At 37.9% G+C, this 16,285-nt stretch overlaps 2 protein-coding genes across 10 annotated transcripts in view; one reads left to right on the forward strand and one right to left on the reverse strand.

Moving 5' to 3' along the window:
• Positions 1-13,106, reverse strand: part of METTL8 (methyltransferase 8, methylcytidine) — an 80,127-nt gene extending 67,021 nt beyond the window's left edge. For both annotated transcript variants that reach the window (XM_051787457.1, XM_051787465.1), the window contains exons 1-2: positions 12,211-13,106; positions 6,165-6,234 (exon numbers count right to left, since the gene is read on the reverse strand). The gene's annotated coding sequence lies outside the window, so the exon portion shown is untranslated. The remainder of the gene's footprint in view (positions 1-6,164; positions 6,235-12,210) is intronic.
• Positions 13,107-13,264: 158 nt separating this feature from the next.
• The window catches only part of DYNC1I2 (dynein cytoplasmic 1 intermediate chain 2), a 28,126-nt gene continuing 25,105 nt past the window's right edge, over positions 13,265-16,285 (forward strand). For 2 of the 8 annotated variants that reach the window (XM_051787413.1, XM_051787414.1), the window contains exons 1-3: positions 13,265-13,412; positions 14,305-14,422; positions 15,851-15,965. In XM_051787413.1, coding sequence (XP_051643373.1) covers positions 14,315-14,422; positions 15,851-15,965 — 223 coding nt within the window. In that variant the 5' untranslated portion in view covers positions 13,265-13,412; positions 14,305-14,314. The other 6 variants (XM_051787415.1, XM_051787417.1, XM_051787416.1 and 3 more) reach the window with 5 other exon arrangements.

The raw sequence follows: 16,285 nt of genomic DNA on the forward strand, positions 1-16,285 counted from the left end.
GTAATTTTTCTAATTAAATTATATACACCAAATAAATACCATAATGAGTCGGTAATTAAACAAATGAGAAATAAATATTATCTACTTGATCTAAAAGTTTAAATTCAGTAACTGGAAGAGAGTATCATATTACTGAGGTAAATATTCTGGAGTTCCTGAACTAGATGTACATAATAAAAAGATGGGTAAGAATTAATTTTGCTCCCTTTTTGTTCAGTTAGTTATATGAACAACAATTTATTCTGACATTAAAATCAGGTTATCTAACTACAATGACTAATTTTATGGTTTTGCATTTTGTTGATTACAAAGTTATGATTATCTTGTGAAATTCAATTATTAAGAATAACTGATCCTTTAAGTTAAGCCTGCTGTAGGGCTGGTTTTGCTGCTAGAAAATAGCATACTTGAGATACTCAGTTACCACCTGCAAAATCTTCAGAGAACATTCAATTAAAAAAAGTGTCATCTTAGGACCACTGATAATAATTGCTTGGTATTTTTGCATATACTAAAGATTATCTTTAGTATCAGTGTTTCTTGCATAGAAATTTTAGCAAAGCCTTGAATTTGGGGTATATGGACAAGCTTCCTGCAGTTTAGAAGTTTATCTGAGCACCCAAAGTCTTAGTGAACCCACCATTTTACTGAGACTCCCCTGAACACAGAATTATTTTGGAGATAAACCTAATAACCTGATACACAGCTACAAAATTACCATGAGGGTTATGGTATAGACTCATTAGCATTTATCTACTTTCCAGAACCATTTATTTTCTTTTCAAAACATGGTAAATTGAGACTTGATTTAGGGTTTTACATTTTGCCCCCTCTGCTTTTAGAGTGGAGTATTGACATAGAGTTTTTTTGTTTCAAAACCTCTTATTTTTTTTACTATCTTCTGCTATGTCACATTTGACTTTAATTCCTCTTGCATGGGGAAGAGAGCACTAGAGAACAAGAAGTGTCTTATTTCTCCCCTCTCTATTTTTCACAGTTGGCTAATTAAATTTCTAACGATGAAATTCAGGGCAAGGTGCCTTACCAGAAAGTTCAGAGTGTGAAGTCCAACCTCTGTGAACTATTTTGACCTTCTACAAATCAAAAGTTGTAGGTCTTTAAGCAATAATTCCCATATCAGTTCAGAAATTGTGTGCAAGCACACAGAAAAAAAATGGCAGTTAAAGAATTTTGATGATAGAATATTCCCCTTACTCTAGACACATTGTTCCAAATTGTAATTAACAAAAACTTTTTAAGTACCTAATTAAGATTTTATATTTATCTACCGTCGACTTTTGATCATTAGATTTTATGCTTTTATCTAGTAACTAAATGATCCTCTGCTATTAGCTGTCTTCCTTCTGTACAGATATTTATAATTATGACTCATTATCCTTTCAATGAAGCTAAATGGGAAGTCTGCATATTAGGAAGGTAGATGGTAAATGTTCATTCTTCTGCCCAAAATGAAAGAACCCACCTCACAAAATTGACTACACAGAGCTATAACCAAGATAAAACTTTAATAGCTCAAATTTGGGCTTGTCATTGCTAGCTCAAATTGTCACCATATTCATTGTGTTGCAAAAAGAGTCCAACAGGCTCAGTGCAGTGACAGAGCAAGTTCACATTTATTCCTACAAAATACAATACAAAACTATCCTATATAGGACAAAGACAGCTTTAAAACTTTGAGAGATATGAGCTCACATAAATGTTCAGAGTTTCATCTGAAAAATAAACTATGTTTTAGTTTTGTAAAGATTTGGAATAAAACTGACTTTCCTAACAGGATAACAGCTCGCCTTCTTTCCAGTAGTTCTTTTGGCCATTTCATTCATTCATATGGTTCAGTGCAGGACTGGGACAAAACTACCAGCAGCTGACAGCAGTTCTTTGCCTCAATTTTTTTCTACACTTGCAGCACAAGTCAGGGAGGTGAAATGATAAAGATGATTCATCAGACTGATCAGAAAGACAAAACATCATATCCTAATTTGACCCAACACAGGAACTTGTCCAATGAGATTTTTTTTAAAAGCAACCAACCAGTCATGATTAACTGCAATATAACCAGGAAAGGCAAAAGTGCCTATGAAAATGAAAATGCGTATGCAACAATATATACACAGTATCAGTGAAAACTAGTGAAAAACATAGTGTTTTCCTATAGAATATGAAAAAAAAATGCAAACTGGATTTTACACAGAAAAACAGAAATCTTGCTGGCAACTTCCCAGCTTTCCAGGCTGCTGCTTTATTAACTGAGATATTTTTATATTAACTAAGCTGTTTTTGCAAAATAACAAGAACATTGCTCCTATACTTAATAATAAAATATAAATGAATATACACTGCAAGAATATTTTCAAGACTATTACTGTGTGTTGTTTCATACTGGGTAAAAAGTACATGGAAGGTAAATATGATTTTATAAAAGTATATAATGCCTTCTTCCACCACCACTGTCATCTGCATCAATCATCTATACAACTGGAAATTTAGAGTTGTCAAATGGTGCTACATCAATTGACTATGTAAATGTCACTGGTTAATCAGATCTTCCACATTCATTTTGCTTTGTATGACCAACATACCTCTGGCAAAAGGCTGTGCATTCTGACATAGTTTCATTTGACAACTCATCAAATGGCTTTTGATTGGTAGACTCCATCCCATTTTCCTCTTTCTCTGCCTGGCTGTAGCAGTGATCTACCAAGTAGGTCTGGCTTTCTCCACTGCCAGGGACAACTTAGTATTCAGACCTGGACTGAAGAACTACTCCAGTTTCTGGCAGAGACACAAAATGTGTAGCAGAGATAAACCACTGCAGTACTTCAAAACATATTTCCTGACATACTTGATTTAGGTATATTTTCTTCTGTATTTGGAACACACAGATTTTTGTACCACAAAACAAATACTTGGGTGTCAAAGATGCCTGTAGTATATTAGTAATTTTTCAGGCTCCTCAACTCAAATGTACAAGCATGGATAGTCTCACAAAACAAGCTTATCTGCTCATTGTGACTTAGTGGATTTTTATCAAAAACCTTTGCAATGAAAAACCTCACAGCTGAGGTTCCCATACAATATGCAACCCTATCTGTACATAGGCAGGTGGTCTGTGGATCATTCAGAATGACATGGAAGGACAATGATGTGAAGTAAACAGGTAGGCAACTTTTACAGTTGTTCTCCATTCAAGAGGCTGCTACTCTCTGAGATAAATATTGCTTTGGAGTGCCATGATTGCTTTACAATTCCAAAGCAAACTGATAATTAATAGCAAAAGCAAAAAAAAAAAAAAAATGTCCAGTGCATTGAATTCAACTGAGTTGTATGACTGAAGGTCTAAGGGGCTTAAGCCTAGATTTCTACAGTAAAAGTATTTGTATATCCACCCAAAGATGAAATTATGAATACATCTGCTTTGCTTGAAATAATGAAAAATCTCATTGAGAAAGTATGCTTAACATTCCACAAGTCAATGCTGTTTATTACAGTGTTATCACACACATGCAGCCATTTGTTATAGAATAAACAAAATTAATTTTTTTGTGTTTCACCGGGTCAAAAAGCATGGGCAAAGATGTGCTGCAATTCATTACAATGTCACTGGAAAAGCTTTCATAAGCATGAAGCTTCTCTTCTGGATTTATAATCAAATCACATTGAATTTGATGTCAGAGAGCTCATCTAATTAGTTTTCATTGACTTAAATACATGCTTATATTTCTTAGCTGTTGTTGTCAGCTTTACAACAGTGTTTTTCATTAAAGCTTGGCAAAAAGTATTTAACCATATCTTAAGTGGACTCATCTGCACAGTTCTGGTTGCTGGGATATTCTCCTAAAATCTCTTGATTCTTCAGAACAGTTTTGTGTATGACAGACCCTACTTCACCATCTTTATGCAGCTGTACACAAGACTGAATCAAAATCAAGACGGGAAGGCTTGCAGAATGAATCAGCAAACAAGTGTTTCTAAAATAAAAAAAATATCTGTCACAGGTTTCCTGATGATATGAGAAGTATAACACATTGTAGCGAGCCTACCATCTGAACATGTGGAAGGAGAACTACAGAACACAAAGCTACAAAAATCCAGTAAAATCATAAAGTCTTTCATAGTATCGATTCTACAGATCACATTATTTCTCAAGGCCAGAGACAGAATCTCATTATGTGATCCTTTTCCAAACCAAACAGGTGTCCAAGTAAAAGACAGTTGTGCTTTTCACCACAGTTTTTAAGGAGATTATTTTGTATGTGTCCATTTAAGTGTGTCTATTTGAGATGTGTTAGGGTGGTTTTTTTTAGAACTATTGAACACCCATAATTGACTGTTGAGGTCATTATCATTCTTGGTGTTCATTTTAGCTCATACAGTTAATAATCTTAAGAATACCCAGTTTGTCATTTTCTTGTTCAGCAGTTCTATTCTCTATACCATATTAACAAAGATATATAAAAATCTTTTCTCTCTTCAACTCACTATCCATGGATAATTTCTTTGCTCTGGCGTGGTCTAGCATGATGTTCTTGAAGTTGTTTGAGATATATGCAACACATATAGGATGTTCCTGCATCAATATATTCTAGCATCATGATTTTGGCAGCTCCTCCAGTACAAAGTCAGTTCTAATTTATTCCTAACATATTTATATTGCAATCTCAGAAGTTTCCTCCTCCACACTTCCCCAGTCTCCTGACACATAGTTTCGCACATCTGGTTGTCTTTCTGTTATTTGCTTTGGACAGTCTCTTTCCAATTCAAGCTAAATATGGAATAAAATATTTTGCTTTAAATGCTTATTCTTTCTCTTTCTCTGTGGTTAGCCTGCACATTTGGTAACATTTTAGAACCTTCTATTTACCTTTCAAGCCATTTCAGAACACCTCAATATTTTTGCTCTTATTTTAGAACCTTCAGAAAATCAGAACTTCTTTCCTGCATTCACATGCAAAGCAACAGCAAAGAGAACTTAGCTGTAGTTTTAAGAACTCAGAACATTGAGGTTTGATTACTATTCTGAAAGAAGTCCTTTAAAAAGGGAAATCTCAGGAACATTTACCTTTGTGCACCACAGTACAGTGCAGAGATCTTTGGCATATTGATGACAGAATCTGCAGATTCCCTTTTAGCTCTCTAGGGAGTCTTACGAATTTCAGATGCAGTAGTCCATGGTTCAATTTCTTGCTGGAATGGATTCTCCACAAGTAGGGATAATCCTTCATTTGATGCTTACTCACTTGGATATATTTCTGTATTCCATACTGGCCATATCAGGTTTTGCAATGCTTATTTATTTTTGCCAGAACACACTCCTGCATTAGCTGGTATTATTACCCTTACGTGGTTGAAATGGCACTTTTCTTCTATGATCTTCTTTTCATTAGCTTAAAATAACTTTTTAAAGCAATTATCTCTCAGTTAATACTTCTCAGGCTTGTTCTCAGGCTAACAGTTACATTTTTACCATTTTTAGTTGGAAGAGAATGCAGTCAGTAGTTTCTGAGGATCAGGCTTTCAAATATGTACAAATACAGTTGGTAAATGCAATAGTTCCTTATTTCCATTCATTTAATTTTTATCCTCCTAACTATAAGTAAGTATGATATAGTAACACCTCAAATACCACTTCCAATCTTCTTTGTTCTGAAGTTCCTACTGAAGTTTGTTTTTGTGAAGTTGTACGGTATTTAGAGCATCTATCTCACTCACTATCTGAATTTATTAAATAAAACTAGTAGTAACCTCAATATCTTTATTATATGAACTGTGCATGTTAACATGCATACTATATGCATGTATTGATACATTACCTCAATTACATAATTTTAATTTATATTATAATAATAAATAGATTGTCTTATATCTCAATTAAAATATAGCTTAATTACATAACAGAGATGTTAATGTAATTTTAAATCTGTAAAAGTTATATAACTAGGTAAGATTTCAAAAGAATATTATGTTCTCTAGGTAATTACAGCGCAGTGTGGCATAATGTATAACATGACATTTTATGACATCATGGTCATATATATATATACACACACACACATATATATATAAAAAACAGTAACACAGTTTAAAGAAATAGGTTATTGCACCTGAAAGACAGCAGATGAAGATGGGAGACATGGAAAAATTACCTTTATGCAAACCTCACGCTGTACCACCTGGCAGCTCGTGTCATGTACCCTTCAGCCACCACTGAATCTCCTGTGAACAATGGAAGATTCAAAACAGATACAAATCAGAACAAGCCACAGTTTTTTGCATTAAATATTGCTTAATCTTCCTAATAATTATATTTTTTGTTATCTACTATTACTAAACTTTAGTTGGCTATGAAAATTCTAAAAGCATTTCCAATATTTTCTTAGCAGGCACTGAATCAGAACTTTCAATTGCTACAGCACCATATAAAAAGTGTATTTAAAAGGTATTTCAGTCCAAGGCCTGACAGAGCAATTTCTAATCACTTAGCTTCTTACCACCAGCACTATTCTTTCCAGTGCAGAAACAATTCATAATACACAGAGTCACACCAGCATTCTAAGCCCTACATGCTTCAGCAAATAAAACAAGGTGATTTGACAATCTCAGATATAGCTCACTCTTTTTGGATAAATAAAAAGCCAGTAAATTTAAGCATTTCTTTTCATTTTACACAACCTTGTGGAATTTATTTTAATAAAATTATCTCAGAAATCTAATTGATCGGTTTCCATCAGTAATTTAGAGATAGATTTTCAAAGGCATGAAAACCTAATAAGAATGCACCTAATTGATTTTCAGAAAGAGTTGAGGACTTGATCCTGCATTTACTGCAGTTGGTACTGAAATTTTCATTGATTTAAATAAGAACAGATTCATACCTGCAGAGACTAGCTGCTATTTATGCCTTTCACACTATCCCTTCCATAGTTAGAGATTTCTTCCCATTTTTTGTACAAATAACCTACACACTTGATGTGAAATGAAAACTCTAAGAGCATATATTCATGTCAAAACAAAAGAAGAAAGGAAATAATGATTCTGTACATACACTCAGTGCAATTCACCTTATATTACAAAAAAAACCCCAAACAACAAATAAAAAACAAGTCACATTTCCAAAGGTAATGGAAGTTCTAACACTTAAGAGTGAACACATTGCAACTGCCCCTCAATTTTATGTTGCCTCTCTTCACTGAAGTCAATGGCATTATTTATGAGTAAAACAACCAAAACGTTGAATACCTAGTTTAATCTCTAGCTGTTTAGAAGTCTACAAGTTTGAGTAACTTGTACAATAATACACAGAACTATTGCTTTACTGCTGCAAGTGAGGAAAATGTTATGAAACATTCTATCAATAAATGAAATGCTGTGATCTTATTCTGTTTTATGTGGTAAAGAAATGCAACTGAGTCTTTTAAAAGTATTCCTATGTAGGGAATATCTGGCTTTTCAGAGAATTGTCTCACTGATGTATGCAAAGATCAAAAAGGGGTGATAGTGTTAGCATTCCAAATTCATCTATATGAAACAACAGGATAATTAGGTGTAAAAAATGCACAGTCATGTTCAAGGCAGTAAAGGATCGATTTCAGCTGCAGGCAAGTGGAGTGTGCACTGTATCATCTGAGCCAAAGGAGTGACCGCCTCCATTCAGATGCAAAACACCCATTCCTACTGCAGATGGAGTTTGCCAGGACAAAGTGTTCAATAGAAAGATTACATTTCCAGTGGGGCAGAAAGGTATTTGCCAGTGTCTCGTTACAGCTTTGATACAAACATCTTGGATTTCAATTAGCTTTGAGACAGAACAGCAATAATCCAGCATTGAAACTACAGACAAATCTTTGTTTCTTACACCATTATATGTGGATTCTTGTTTCATTTGCAGTAAGATATTGCAAGATTTCAAAAAGAAATAAATAGAAGGAAATAACATTCCATTCATTTTAATGGCAGAGATATCAGTTAGTGATGTCTGTCTGATAACTTTGCACTAGGAGGCGAGGGTGACATAATTTACATTTTTTCCAGCATAAATGAAAAGTGCTGAATTCCTTGAACCGTAAGTGTCCCATCAGTTCTACCCTCACTGTCCCACCTCCTATTATTAACATACCATATCCACTCTGATGCTTTTGATCCCTTTCTATGAAAAGTAATTTGCCTTCTCAATGGAAATAAGTATGAAATTTGCTCTAGTACATTTCAGGAGTTCAAACAATGGCCTGCAGAAATTTCCACCCTGTGGAGATAATCTTTTAACCTCACAAATTTAGACTTTGCAGTCATTTAAAATGCTTACTCCTAAATATTATTTGATATTTAAGAAAACTAGTATGTTCTTCTGAATCGATCATGGAACTAGGAGATTTGAAGGGCAATTCTTAACTGTCACTTGGGTATCTGTGACTGATTTTGAATTAACTCCTGTAAAACTGGATAGTATTTGCCATCCTTACTTTATGCCTGCATCACAAGGGTAACTCTCAGTTTCTGATATGTGGCAGGAAGAAAAGCTCAAAACCCACTCAGATATGATTCTGTATTGATTTCTTTGTTAGTAATGAAGTTATGATCTACGCCATGCAGATATGATTTTAATAACGCTCCAAATTATATTTGATGCCTTCCATTCAAAAGGCTTCCTTTCAAATATCAAATCACATAGCTTTAGCAGTAAGAAATATTGCTGTTGAAATAAATATGGTTAATTTGACACACTAAACAACTGAGACTAAGAAAAAATAAAGACAGGTCTGTAACCTAGTAACCAGTGGCAAAAACTACTGGTGGCAAAACACCACTTTTCCTCCTGTGATACCAAGGTGAAAGTCAAGACATGACTGCAGTCACTTGCCCCACAATTCCAGAGCAGGGATAAGAGCTGCGAAAATGGTCCTTTTAAGATGAATTGTTCTATGAACTAGCCACAAGGGTTTTTCTCTCGGAGAAAGAAATGCTACAAAATGCTAGATTTATCACTAAACATAAAAATGAAAAGGAAATTATAAAATCTCATGGATCTGTATTTTTTACTTTCTTTTGGAGTCTAAATGGCCGTCATAAATGAATCACAACAGCTGATCAGTAACTGTCTGTGGATATATACAGTGAATTTAAGCCAGCCTCTATAATGGGCTTTTTGTTTCACTTCTGAATTGCAGGCATCTTTAGGGGAATGAATGCAAGAAAGATATAATTCTCTATAACTATAGTGAAATTAAAAATAATTTTCCTGATTAATGACAATATTGTTTAAATAGCACATACTTCCACTGACTTTAATACCAGCTGTAAATACATTTTGCTCATAAAAACAGATCTGTAAATGTGTTAGAGCTTGGTAGCATTACTGGCATACACAATACTAACAAAACCAGTGCTGTTTACTTTTTGTCATGGCACTATAAAAAAATTTAACAGGTTACATGGTGCTTTGTGTATGTTATGCAGAATAAGAAATGCCAAATTATACATGTAGATTTTATCCAGAAGGATATTTGAACATATTCTATTTACTGTAAAATAAGTGCAAGTCCCCAATTATAAACATATATTTAATATTATTTTAAAAAGTTTAAATTTTATAAGTTTTTTCCTGCAAGTATAATGTAATTGAAGAATTTAATTTTTTCAAATTATTTATTTTTTTGCAGAGTAGCAGATTTGGATTGTAAACTTCTAAAGCCACAGAAAAGTCCAGATGGCTGTTTCACAAGATGTTCCATGAGAAAAATTATATGAGTTGGTTGTTTTTTCTTTCTGTACTCACAGCACTCTCAGAATACAGACTTGAAAAGGACATCAGAGATCTAGTCCAATCTGCTTTAGCAGAATAAGTGTTCCTTAACATGTAATAGCTGTCTAATCTCCTGTTAAAAATTCCAGATAGAAGAGATTCCAGCAGCAAATTTAACAAAACAACACCACAAACTGCTTTCTCTAAGACAAACAGGCTCATTTCTTATAAAACTTTTTCTGACAGGAACAACAGATTTGTCTCAATAGAAATCTGAGTACTAACAGCCATCAAGACCCGTGGTGATGATGCCTATGTTTAAAAGCAGTTATTGAATAAAAATTTGCCAGCAGTAGAGTACCCACTTATACACACACATACCAGCAAAATATACTTTATTTGTTGAAAATTGTATACTTCTCTCAGCCTTTAAAGAACTGAAATAAATAGCTGTTTAAATTTCTACCATTAGAAAACGTGTGCATTTCACTGTTTTAGGGTTTTCTGGAGTCTCAAAATCACGTCATGGGAAAGATGTACACTTACTTAGGTCTCTACAAGTTCACACATATATGTTCCATTTAGAAGCCTTACAAAAGGCCTTTTGGAGGTTTATTCTCTTTTTCTGTCTGAAAACACATGTGCTAATGTAGTCAAAGGCATCGAAAGATGTACCATTCAAAGGCATCGAAAGATGTACCATTCAAACCTAAGCGGATTCCTTTTGTTCAAAGCGTTATTTTTTAAACTAAACTACTTGCATGGATCAGACTATCTCAGAAGAAAACATAAACCAAACCACTTGTCAAATAGATTAAATAACAGGATATTAATGTAATGGCAGTTACTTGAGGAAGGAATTACCCTCTCTAGCACGGATCTTGGTCTCATGCTCCAGAGCAAATCACTGATCCTCAGCAGTACAAGGAGGTGACAGAGCAAGATGATGGCCCAGTTGCCTTTGCTCTCTACCCTTATGATTCAGGCAGCAGAGGAGTCTAATGTTCTCCAAAAAAACAAAAGTAGAGACTCTTCTGAATCAAATGGTATCTTCCTCTGTTTAGTCTGGATTCCTGCTCACCTGCAGCAGAGACCTGATGCACCTTTATCATTCTTTACATGTCTCAAAATAACTTCTCAGTAATACACTAGTTCTGTTTACATGGGTACACAATCACTATTAACTCTGGTGTTCATGTCTTAACCAAGCTGAGACCATCCAAGAACCAATGCACAGGATGGGTGTATAAAATCCCCTATAAGCTGTTTTCCCAGTGCTGGGTGCTGAAAGAGTTCACCTCACAGTGTAACTGAGCCACATTCTTACAGGCCATTATAAAATTGGGGTTTGCTACACTGAAAGATGCCACCACTGGGAAGCTGAGGCTGGAAGAAAACGCTCACTTGTAAACAGCTACAACCTGTGTGCTCTCTCCAACCTGTCCTCCCACCACAGACCTCACGCCTTCCAGCTGATGAAAAATGTACCAGCTTACTTAAACTGAAACTACTGTTACTTGTGAGATCCATGACTGCTAAGCCCCCTCAAATTTATTTGTATAGAGTTAGTACCCTGTCAGTGTTTGTGTCACTGCTAAACTGACTCAGGTAGAGTTATTTGAAAACTACAGCTATCATTTACAAAGAAAAAGGGGGATGTCACTGCTGCAAAAATTAGCTATTCTATTTTCTGTGTTCTAAAATGAAGGACTAATGTAAAAAATAATAACATGACCTTTAGCATATACATGTAGGTTCAGGACCAAGAAATACACTTCAGTATTGAAGATCAATTACCAAAAAGCAGTTGGCTAAATTAATTAGAAATGTGAGGTATCTGGTTCCTACATTCATAATTTTAAATGTAAACTTAAAAAATATTACTGGAAAGCATCAAATACAAAATTAATATTGTATAGCCAGACAAGAAATAAAGTAAAATACAGAAATAAAACATAGATTCCTGTTCTGAGGTGCACACATCACTTTCAGTGGTATGAGAAAATTCTGGCAAACAAATTCAAGGACGATAGATGTTAGTGGAAGTTCATTACTATCATCTTCATATTTCCATCTCTGGAGAAAGATGTAACCTCTTGTCTTGCACATCATACAATTTTCTTTGACACTTTCACGTAACAGTTTCTCTGAATGGTAACACCCATACTCTCACAAAATGTATGGAGGTTATTCAATGATCAGAAGCCATCTAGACAACAGACAGTTTCTCTAAATTTTCTTAAGGTACAGTGTGAACCCTGACTCACATGGAAGACTAAATAATCAACACTGATTCCTGCAGCAACTGAAGTTCTCCTGGCAGCTCTCCCAGCAAAGTACCAACCAACCTGTTCAGTTTATGATACCTAGCAGAATTGCAGCCTGACAAAGGCTGATGGCAAACGTGGCCTCTTTCTAGTGCTTGTCAGGACAAGTTCAAAAGATATACTCACCAGGCACAACTATTTGTAGATCCAGTGATTGCAAATAAATTATTCCAATTTGCAATAGCAGAAAATTTAACCTGCTATGGAGTTAATAGCTACTGCTTCCAAAAGCTTCGTTTTGTAGGGTGTTGCAAACACACACTCCACTTGAACTATAAGAATCATCCATATTAATTCTGCCTTGGAAAGCACAGTTCAGGAAGATCAGCGGGCTGAGGTGTCACGCACTTCTGTGAGATACATTCAGCAGCACCAGCCCAGCAGTTAAAAAAACAGGTGAAAGATTTTGATACAGGTTTCCACACGACGCAAGTGACAATATACTTATTTAGGAGGAGTGGGGAAGAGCAACGGCACTTGCTACCAGTTTGTAGCTGTACCCGAACGAGGTGTAACTTCACTCCTGCACGACGCCCGTGAGGGACAGCGCCGTGTCCCCGGGACAGCCCAAGGCCACGGCGGGACACCCCGCACGGCACCCTCTGCGCGGGCCATTCGTCCCTCGCCTGACGCTCAGGGCACAGCAGGCGTTTACAGCTCTCATCCCCAGCTCACTGGAGTGATTACGGTACTGGCCCTACGCCTGGCCCGCAGAGAAAACCCTACAGTTCAACCAGTGCCCGCATCGACAGATTCGTTTCACTGATCGGCAAGGCGGAGTCTGAGGCGGCTGGGCTAAGGTGGATCCTCACTGACGCGGGTGGGCTGAGATGGCTGGGCTAAGGTGGATCCTCACTGACAGCGGTGGGCTGAGATGGCTGGGCTAAGGTGGATCCTCACTGACGGGAGTGGGCTGAGGTGGCTGGTCCCTCCTTGCCCCGGGACCCAACCCCGACGGAGAGGTCGCAGCCCCGCCCATTGGATCCCGCCCGGGCCCCGTGAGGCGCGGGAGTCCGGACCGCCGAGCGTCCGCACCACAGAAAGACTACAGCTCCCTTCATGCAACGCGTGACAGCGCCACTCTCCCTTGCGGCGGGGCGCCGGCGCTGAGTCACGCCCGGCGGCGCGCGCTGCATGCCGGGCGTCGTTGTTCTCCGAGAGTCTTCTCCAGCCCCGCCCCGCGGGAGGGGCGCGGTGCCGGGCCCGGGAAGCGCCCCGTCCCCGCCTCTCTTCGCCCTCGTTCCCCGTGTGAATTGCTTTGGGATCGCTCGCTGAGTAGCGCCTTGGGTGTCTTCCTGAACAGGTCTCCGTGTCCTTCCGCAGTTCCCGTAAGTTCCTGCGCATCCCACAACGCTGTCGGAGCTGGTTTGTCCTTCGGCGCTCGCCGTAGGCCGCCGCCCTCCCGCTGCCGGCGCCTTTGTGCGGCGGCGGAAGGGGCGCAGGGGCGGCGGAGCGGGGCCGGAGCGGGGCCGGAGCGGGGCAGGAGGCACCGGCAGGTGCGGGGGCCGAGTCGCGCTCGGGTCGCTGCTGCCCAGGGGGAGCGAACGCTCCTTCCCTGGGGCTCACCCTGCGGAGCGAGGGCCGGGTGGCAGGGTGGGGCTGGGGGCGGCCTGGCCGGGGCTCCCTGAGGGGGAGAGACCGGGGAGTGCCGCCGCCTCCTGGGCCGCGGGTGTGGTGGAGGAACCTGCCGGGGCTGCCGGGCGCGCTCCCCGGTGCGGCCCCCATGGGGTTTGGGATGGGTGCTTTGGCTCTGGCGGCACCAGGTTCGTGCCGCTGTCAGCCCCGGGCGAGGCGGGGCGGGGCGGGCGCCCCTCTCGCTCCTCGGGAATCCCTCCTCTAGACGGGCGGGGCGGGGACCCGCGGTGTGACAACGCGCCTTCCTGGTGCTGTGCCAAAGTGACACGGGAATGCCATTCAAGAAAGCCGACCGTAGAGTATTTATTTATTGGTACTTAAATGTTTACGGAGGACATATTCTCAATCCCTTGAGCATGTGTTAAGTGAAAGAAAAAAGGAAATAGGAAAGTGATTTTTTTTTTCCAATTATTACTCTTTTTCATATTACTGACTTTTCAGGTTTCTGGTTGTGGTAAGCTAGTGTAATTTCTTTAAGGATAGCTTCTTTAAAGGAAAGCTGCTCTCTTAAAAAAACCTCAGCAAACGAAAAACCCCAAACAACCAAACCAAAACCCAAACAGTGATGTGATTTCTGTTGATCAGCATTTCAGCCATGTCGGACAAAAGTGAGCTGAAGGCGGAGTTGGAGCGCAAGAAGCAGCGATTGGCTCAAATCAGAGAGGAGAAGAAGAGAAAGGAGGAGGAGAGAAAGAAAAAAGAAGTAAGAAATAATTTTCGCTTTGAAGTTTGGCTTTGCATATGTAACTTGCCCAAAATTTAAGGTTAGGTTCACATGATCATTTGCTACGTGTAGTTCAGGGAGTGTCTATTTAATGGCTGGTGCCAGTACAAATGTAGTACTTCCATTGTCTGAGGAGAGCAAACACCTGCTGTCTTCTTTAGAATTGTCCATATGATGTTATGTATTAATTCTGAGGTTTTTTAATCCTACACTGGTATAAAGTTCTGATTTCTAAAACTACTTTTGTGCATGTAACATCATTAATCAAATCACTATAAATTATTGCCTGAAAGCTCTGCTTAATAAGTTAGAGTGGTGTTAACTAACTTCTGAAGTACAGTCCACAGGATGTCTATATGAATTGTCTGACTGTCAGTATTATCATGGTATAAATACTGTGCTACAGTCTTGTGCTCTTTGACCCATCTATAGGGTGAATTTTAAAGTCAGATCAGCACTCAGGATGTATATGGTACTTGTGTGTTAGACTTGGTTTGTTAACATTGTCTTCTGGATTTCTGTCTCCTAAAGGATGTGACAATCAGAGATTTATTGCTGTTTGTCCTGAATGCAGATTATGCCTTATAAAAGAAACTTTTGCTGGAATGTTTGGGGATACTTTCTCAAGACTTCTCTGTGTTTTGGTTATAATCTGGTTGGTGTTCCAAATTGGGATATGACTGAAGACTGGACAGCTGCCAACTGCATGATTCAGACAAAAAGGAGAGGGAAATATCTCAAATTATTTTCTAATTATCTTGTAACAATGTATTGCCTGTATCTGAGATTCCACATGTGATGCAGTAGCTTAGCAGCTGAGAACTTGCTCTAAAATTTGGGAATTGCTTTTTAAAAAAGCAGTTAAATTATTGTGGAAAGATACGGAGTGTTCAGCATCTTTTACAGTAGAGCTTACCTTATGTCTAAATTAAAGAGGAGGAGGTGTAGGTTTTTGAGTGTTTTTTTTTAAATCTGGCAGATAATAACACAACTTAAAGAAAACTAGTTTTCCTTGATACAGTCATTGTAATTTCAAAATTGTAACAATATGACCATGTCTCTAAAACACTTTCATACACAGATACATAATATTATTTCTTCAGTCTTTGCATTTTACAGTGCTTAGCATTAGTGTAAAAAAAAGGTATTCTTAATCTTATGAAGTGTTATTCATTGTGGCAAACTTTTTGGATGTTTATATATGTCTTTTAAAGACAGTACCAAAGCTACAGAACTTTGTTATTCCAGTCTACTTTATCTACAAAAAGGACCATCAGAATTACTGGAGTCAAATACTTAACCTGTATGATGATAGGTTTCAGAACAAAAAAGCCCTATGAGGTCTCAAAATAAATGAAAGGTTAAATGCTGTTAAATGCTATAACTTAATTATTGAATCACTTTTAGACTGACCAGAAGAAAGAAGTTCTTCCTGTACAAGAAGAATCTGATCTTGAAAAGAAGAGAAGAGAAGCTGAAGCATTACTTCAGAGCATGGGGTTAACACCTGACTCTCCCGTTGGTAGGAATGTTAATATTTGTTTGAGATGAATGTTTGAGATTTTTTTGTTTGTTTTTTTTGGGGGGGTTGTGTTGGTGGTTTTTTTTTGTGGTGGTGGTTTGTTTATTTGTTTGGTTAGGGTTGAGGTATTTACATATCTAAAATAGAAATTCTCTGGCCACTTTTTTGGGGGAGTGTACATGTCTGATTTTAATACTAATTTGTCCTCATGGTCTTTGTTATAAATGCCAAGTGATGTGCTTCAGTACACATTACATTACTCTTTTGTAAAATACATGTTTTACCCTTAGTGTGTTATTTGAAGTATATTAGATAAAATA

This window comes from Manacus candei, unplaced genomic scaffold (genome assembly GCF_025592945.1).
Source record: "Manacus candei isolate 608988 ecotype Guabito, Panama unplaced genomic scaffold, ASM2559294v1 h1tg000023l, whole genome shotgun sequence".
NCBI classification, from domain to species: domain Eukaryota; kingdom Metazoa; phylum Chordata; class Aves; order Passeriformes; family Pipridae; genus Manacus; species Manacus candei.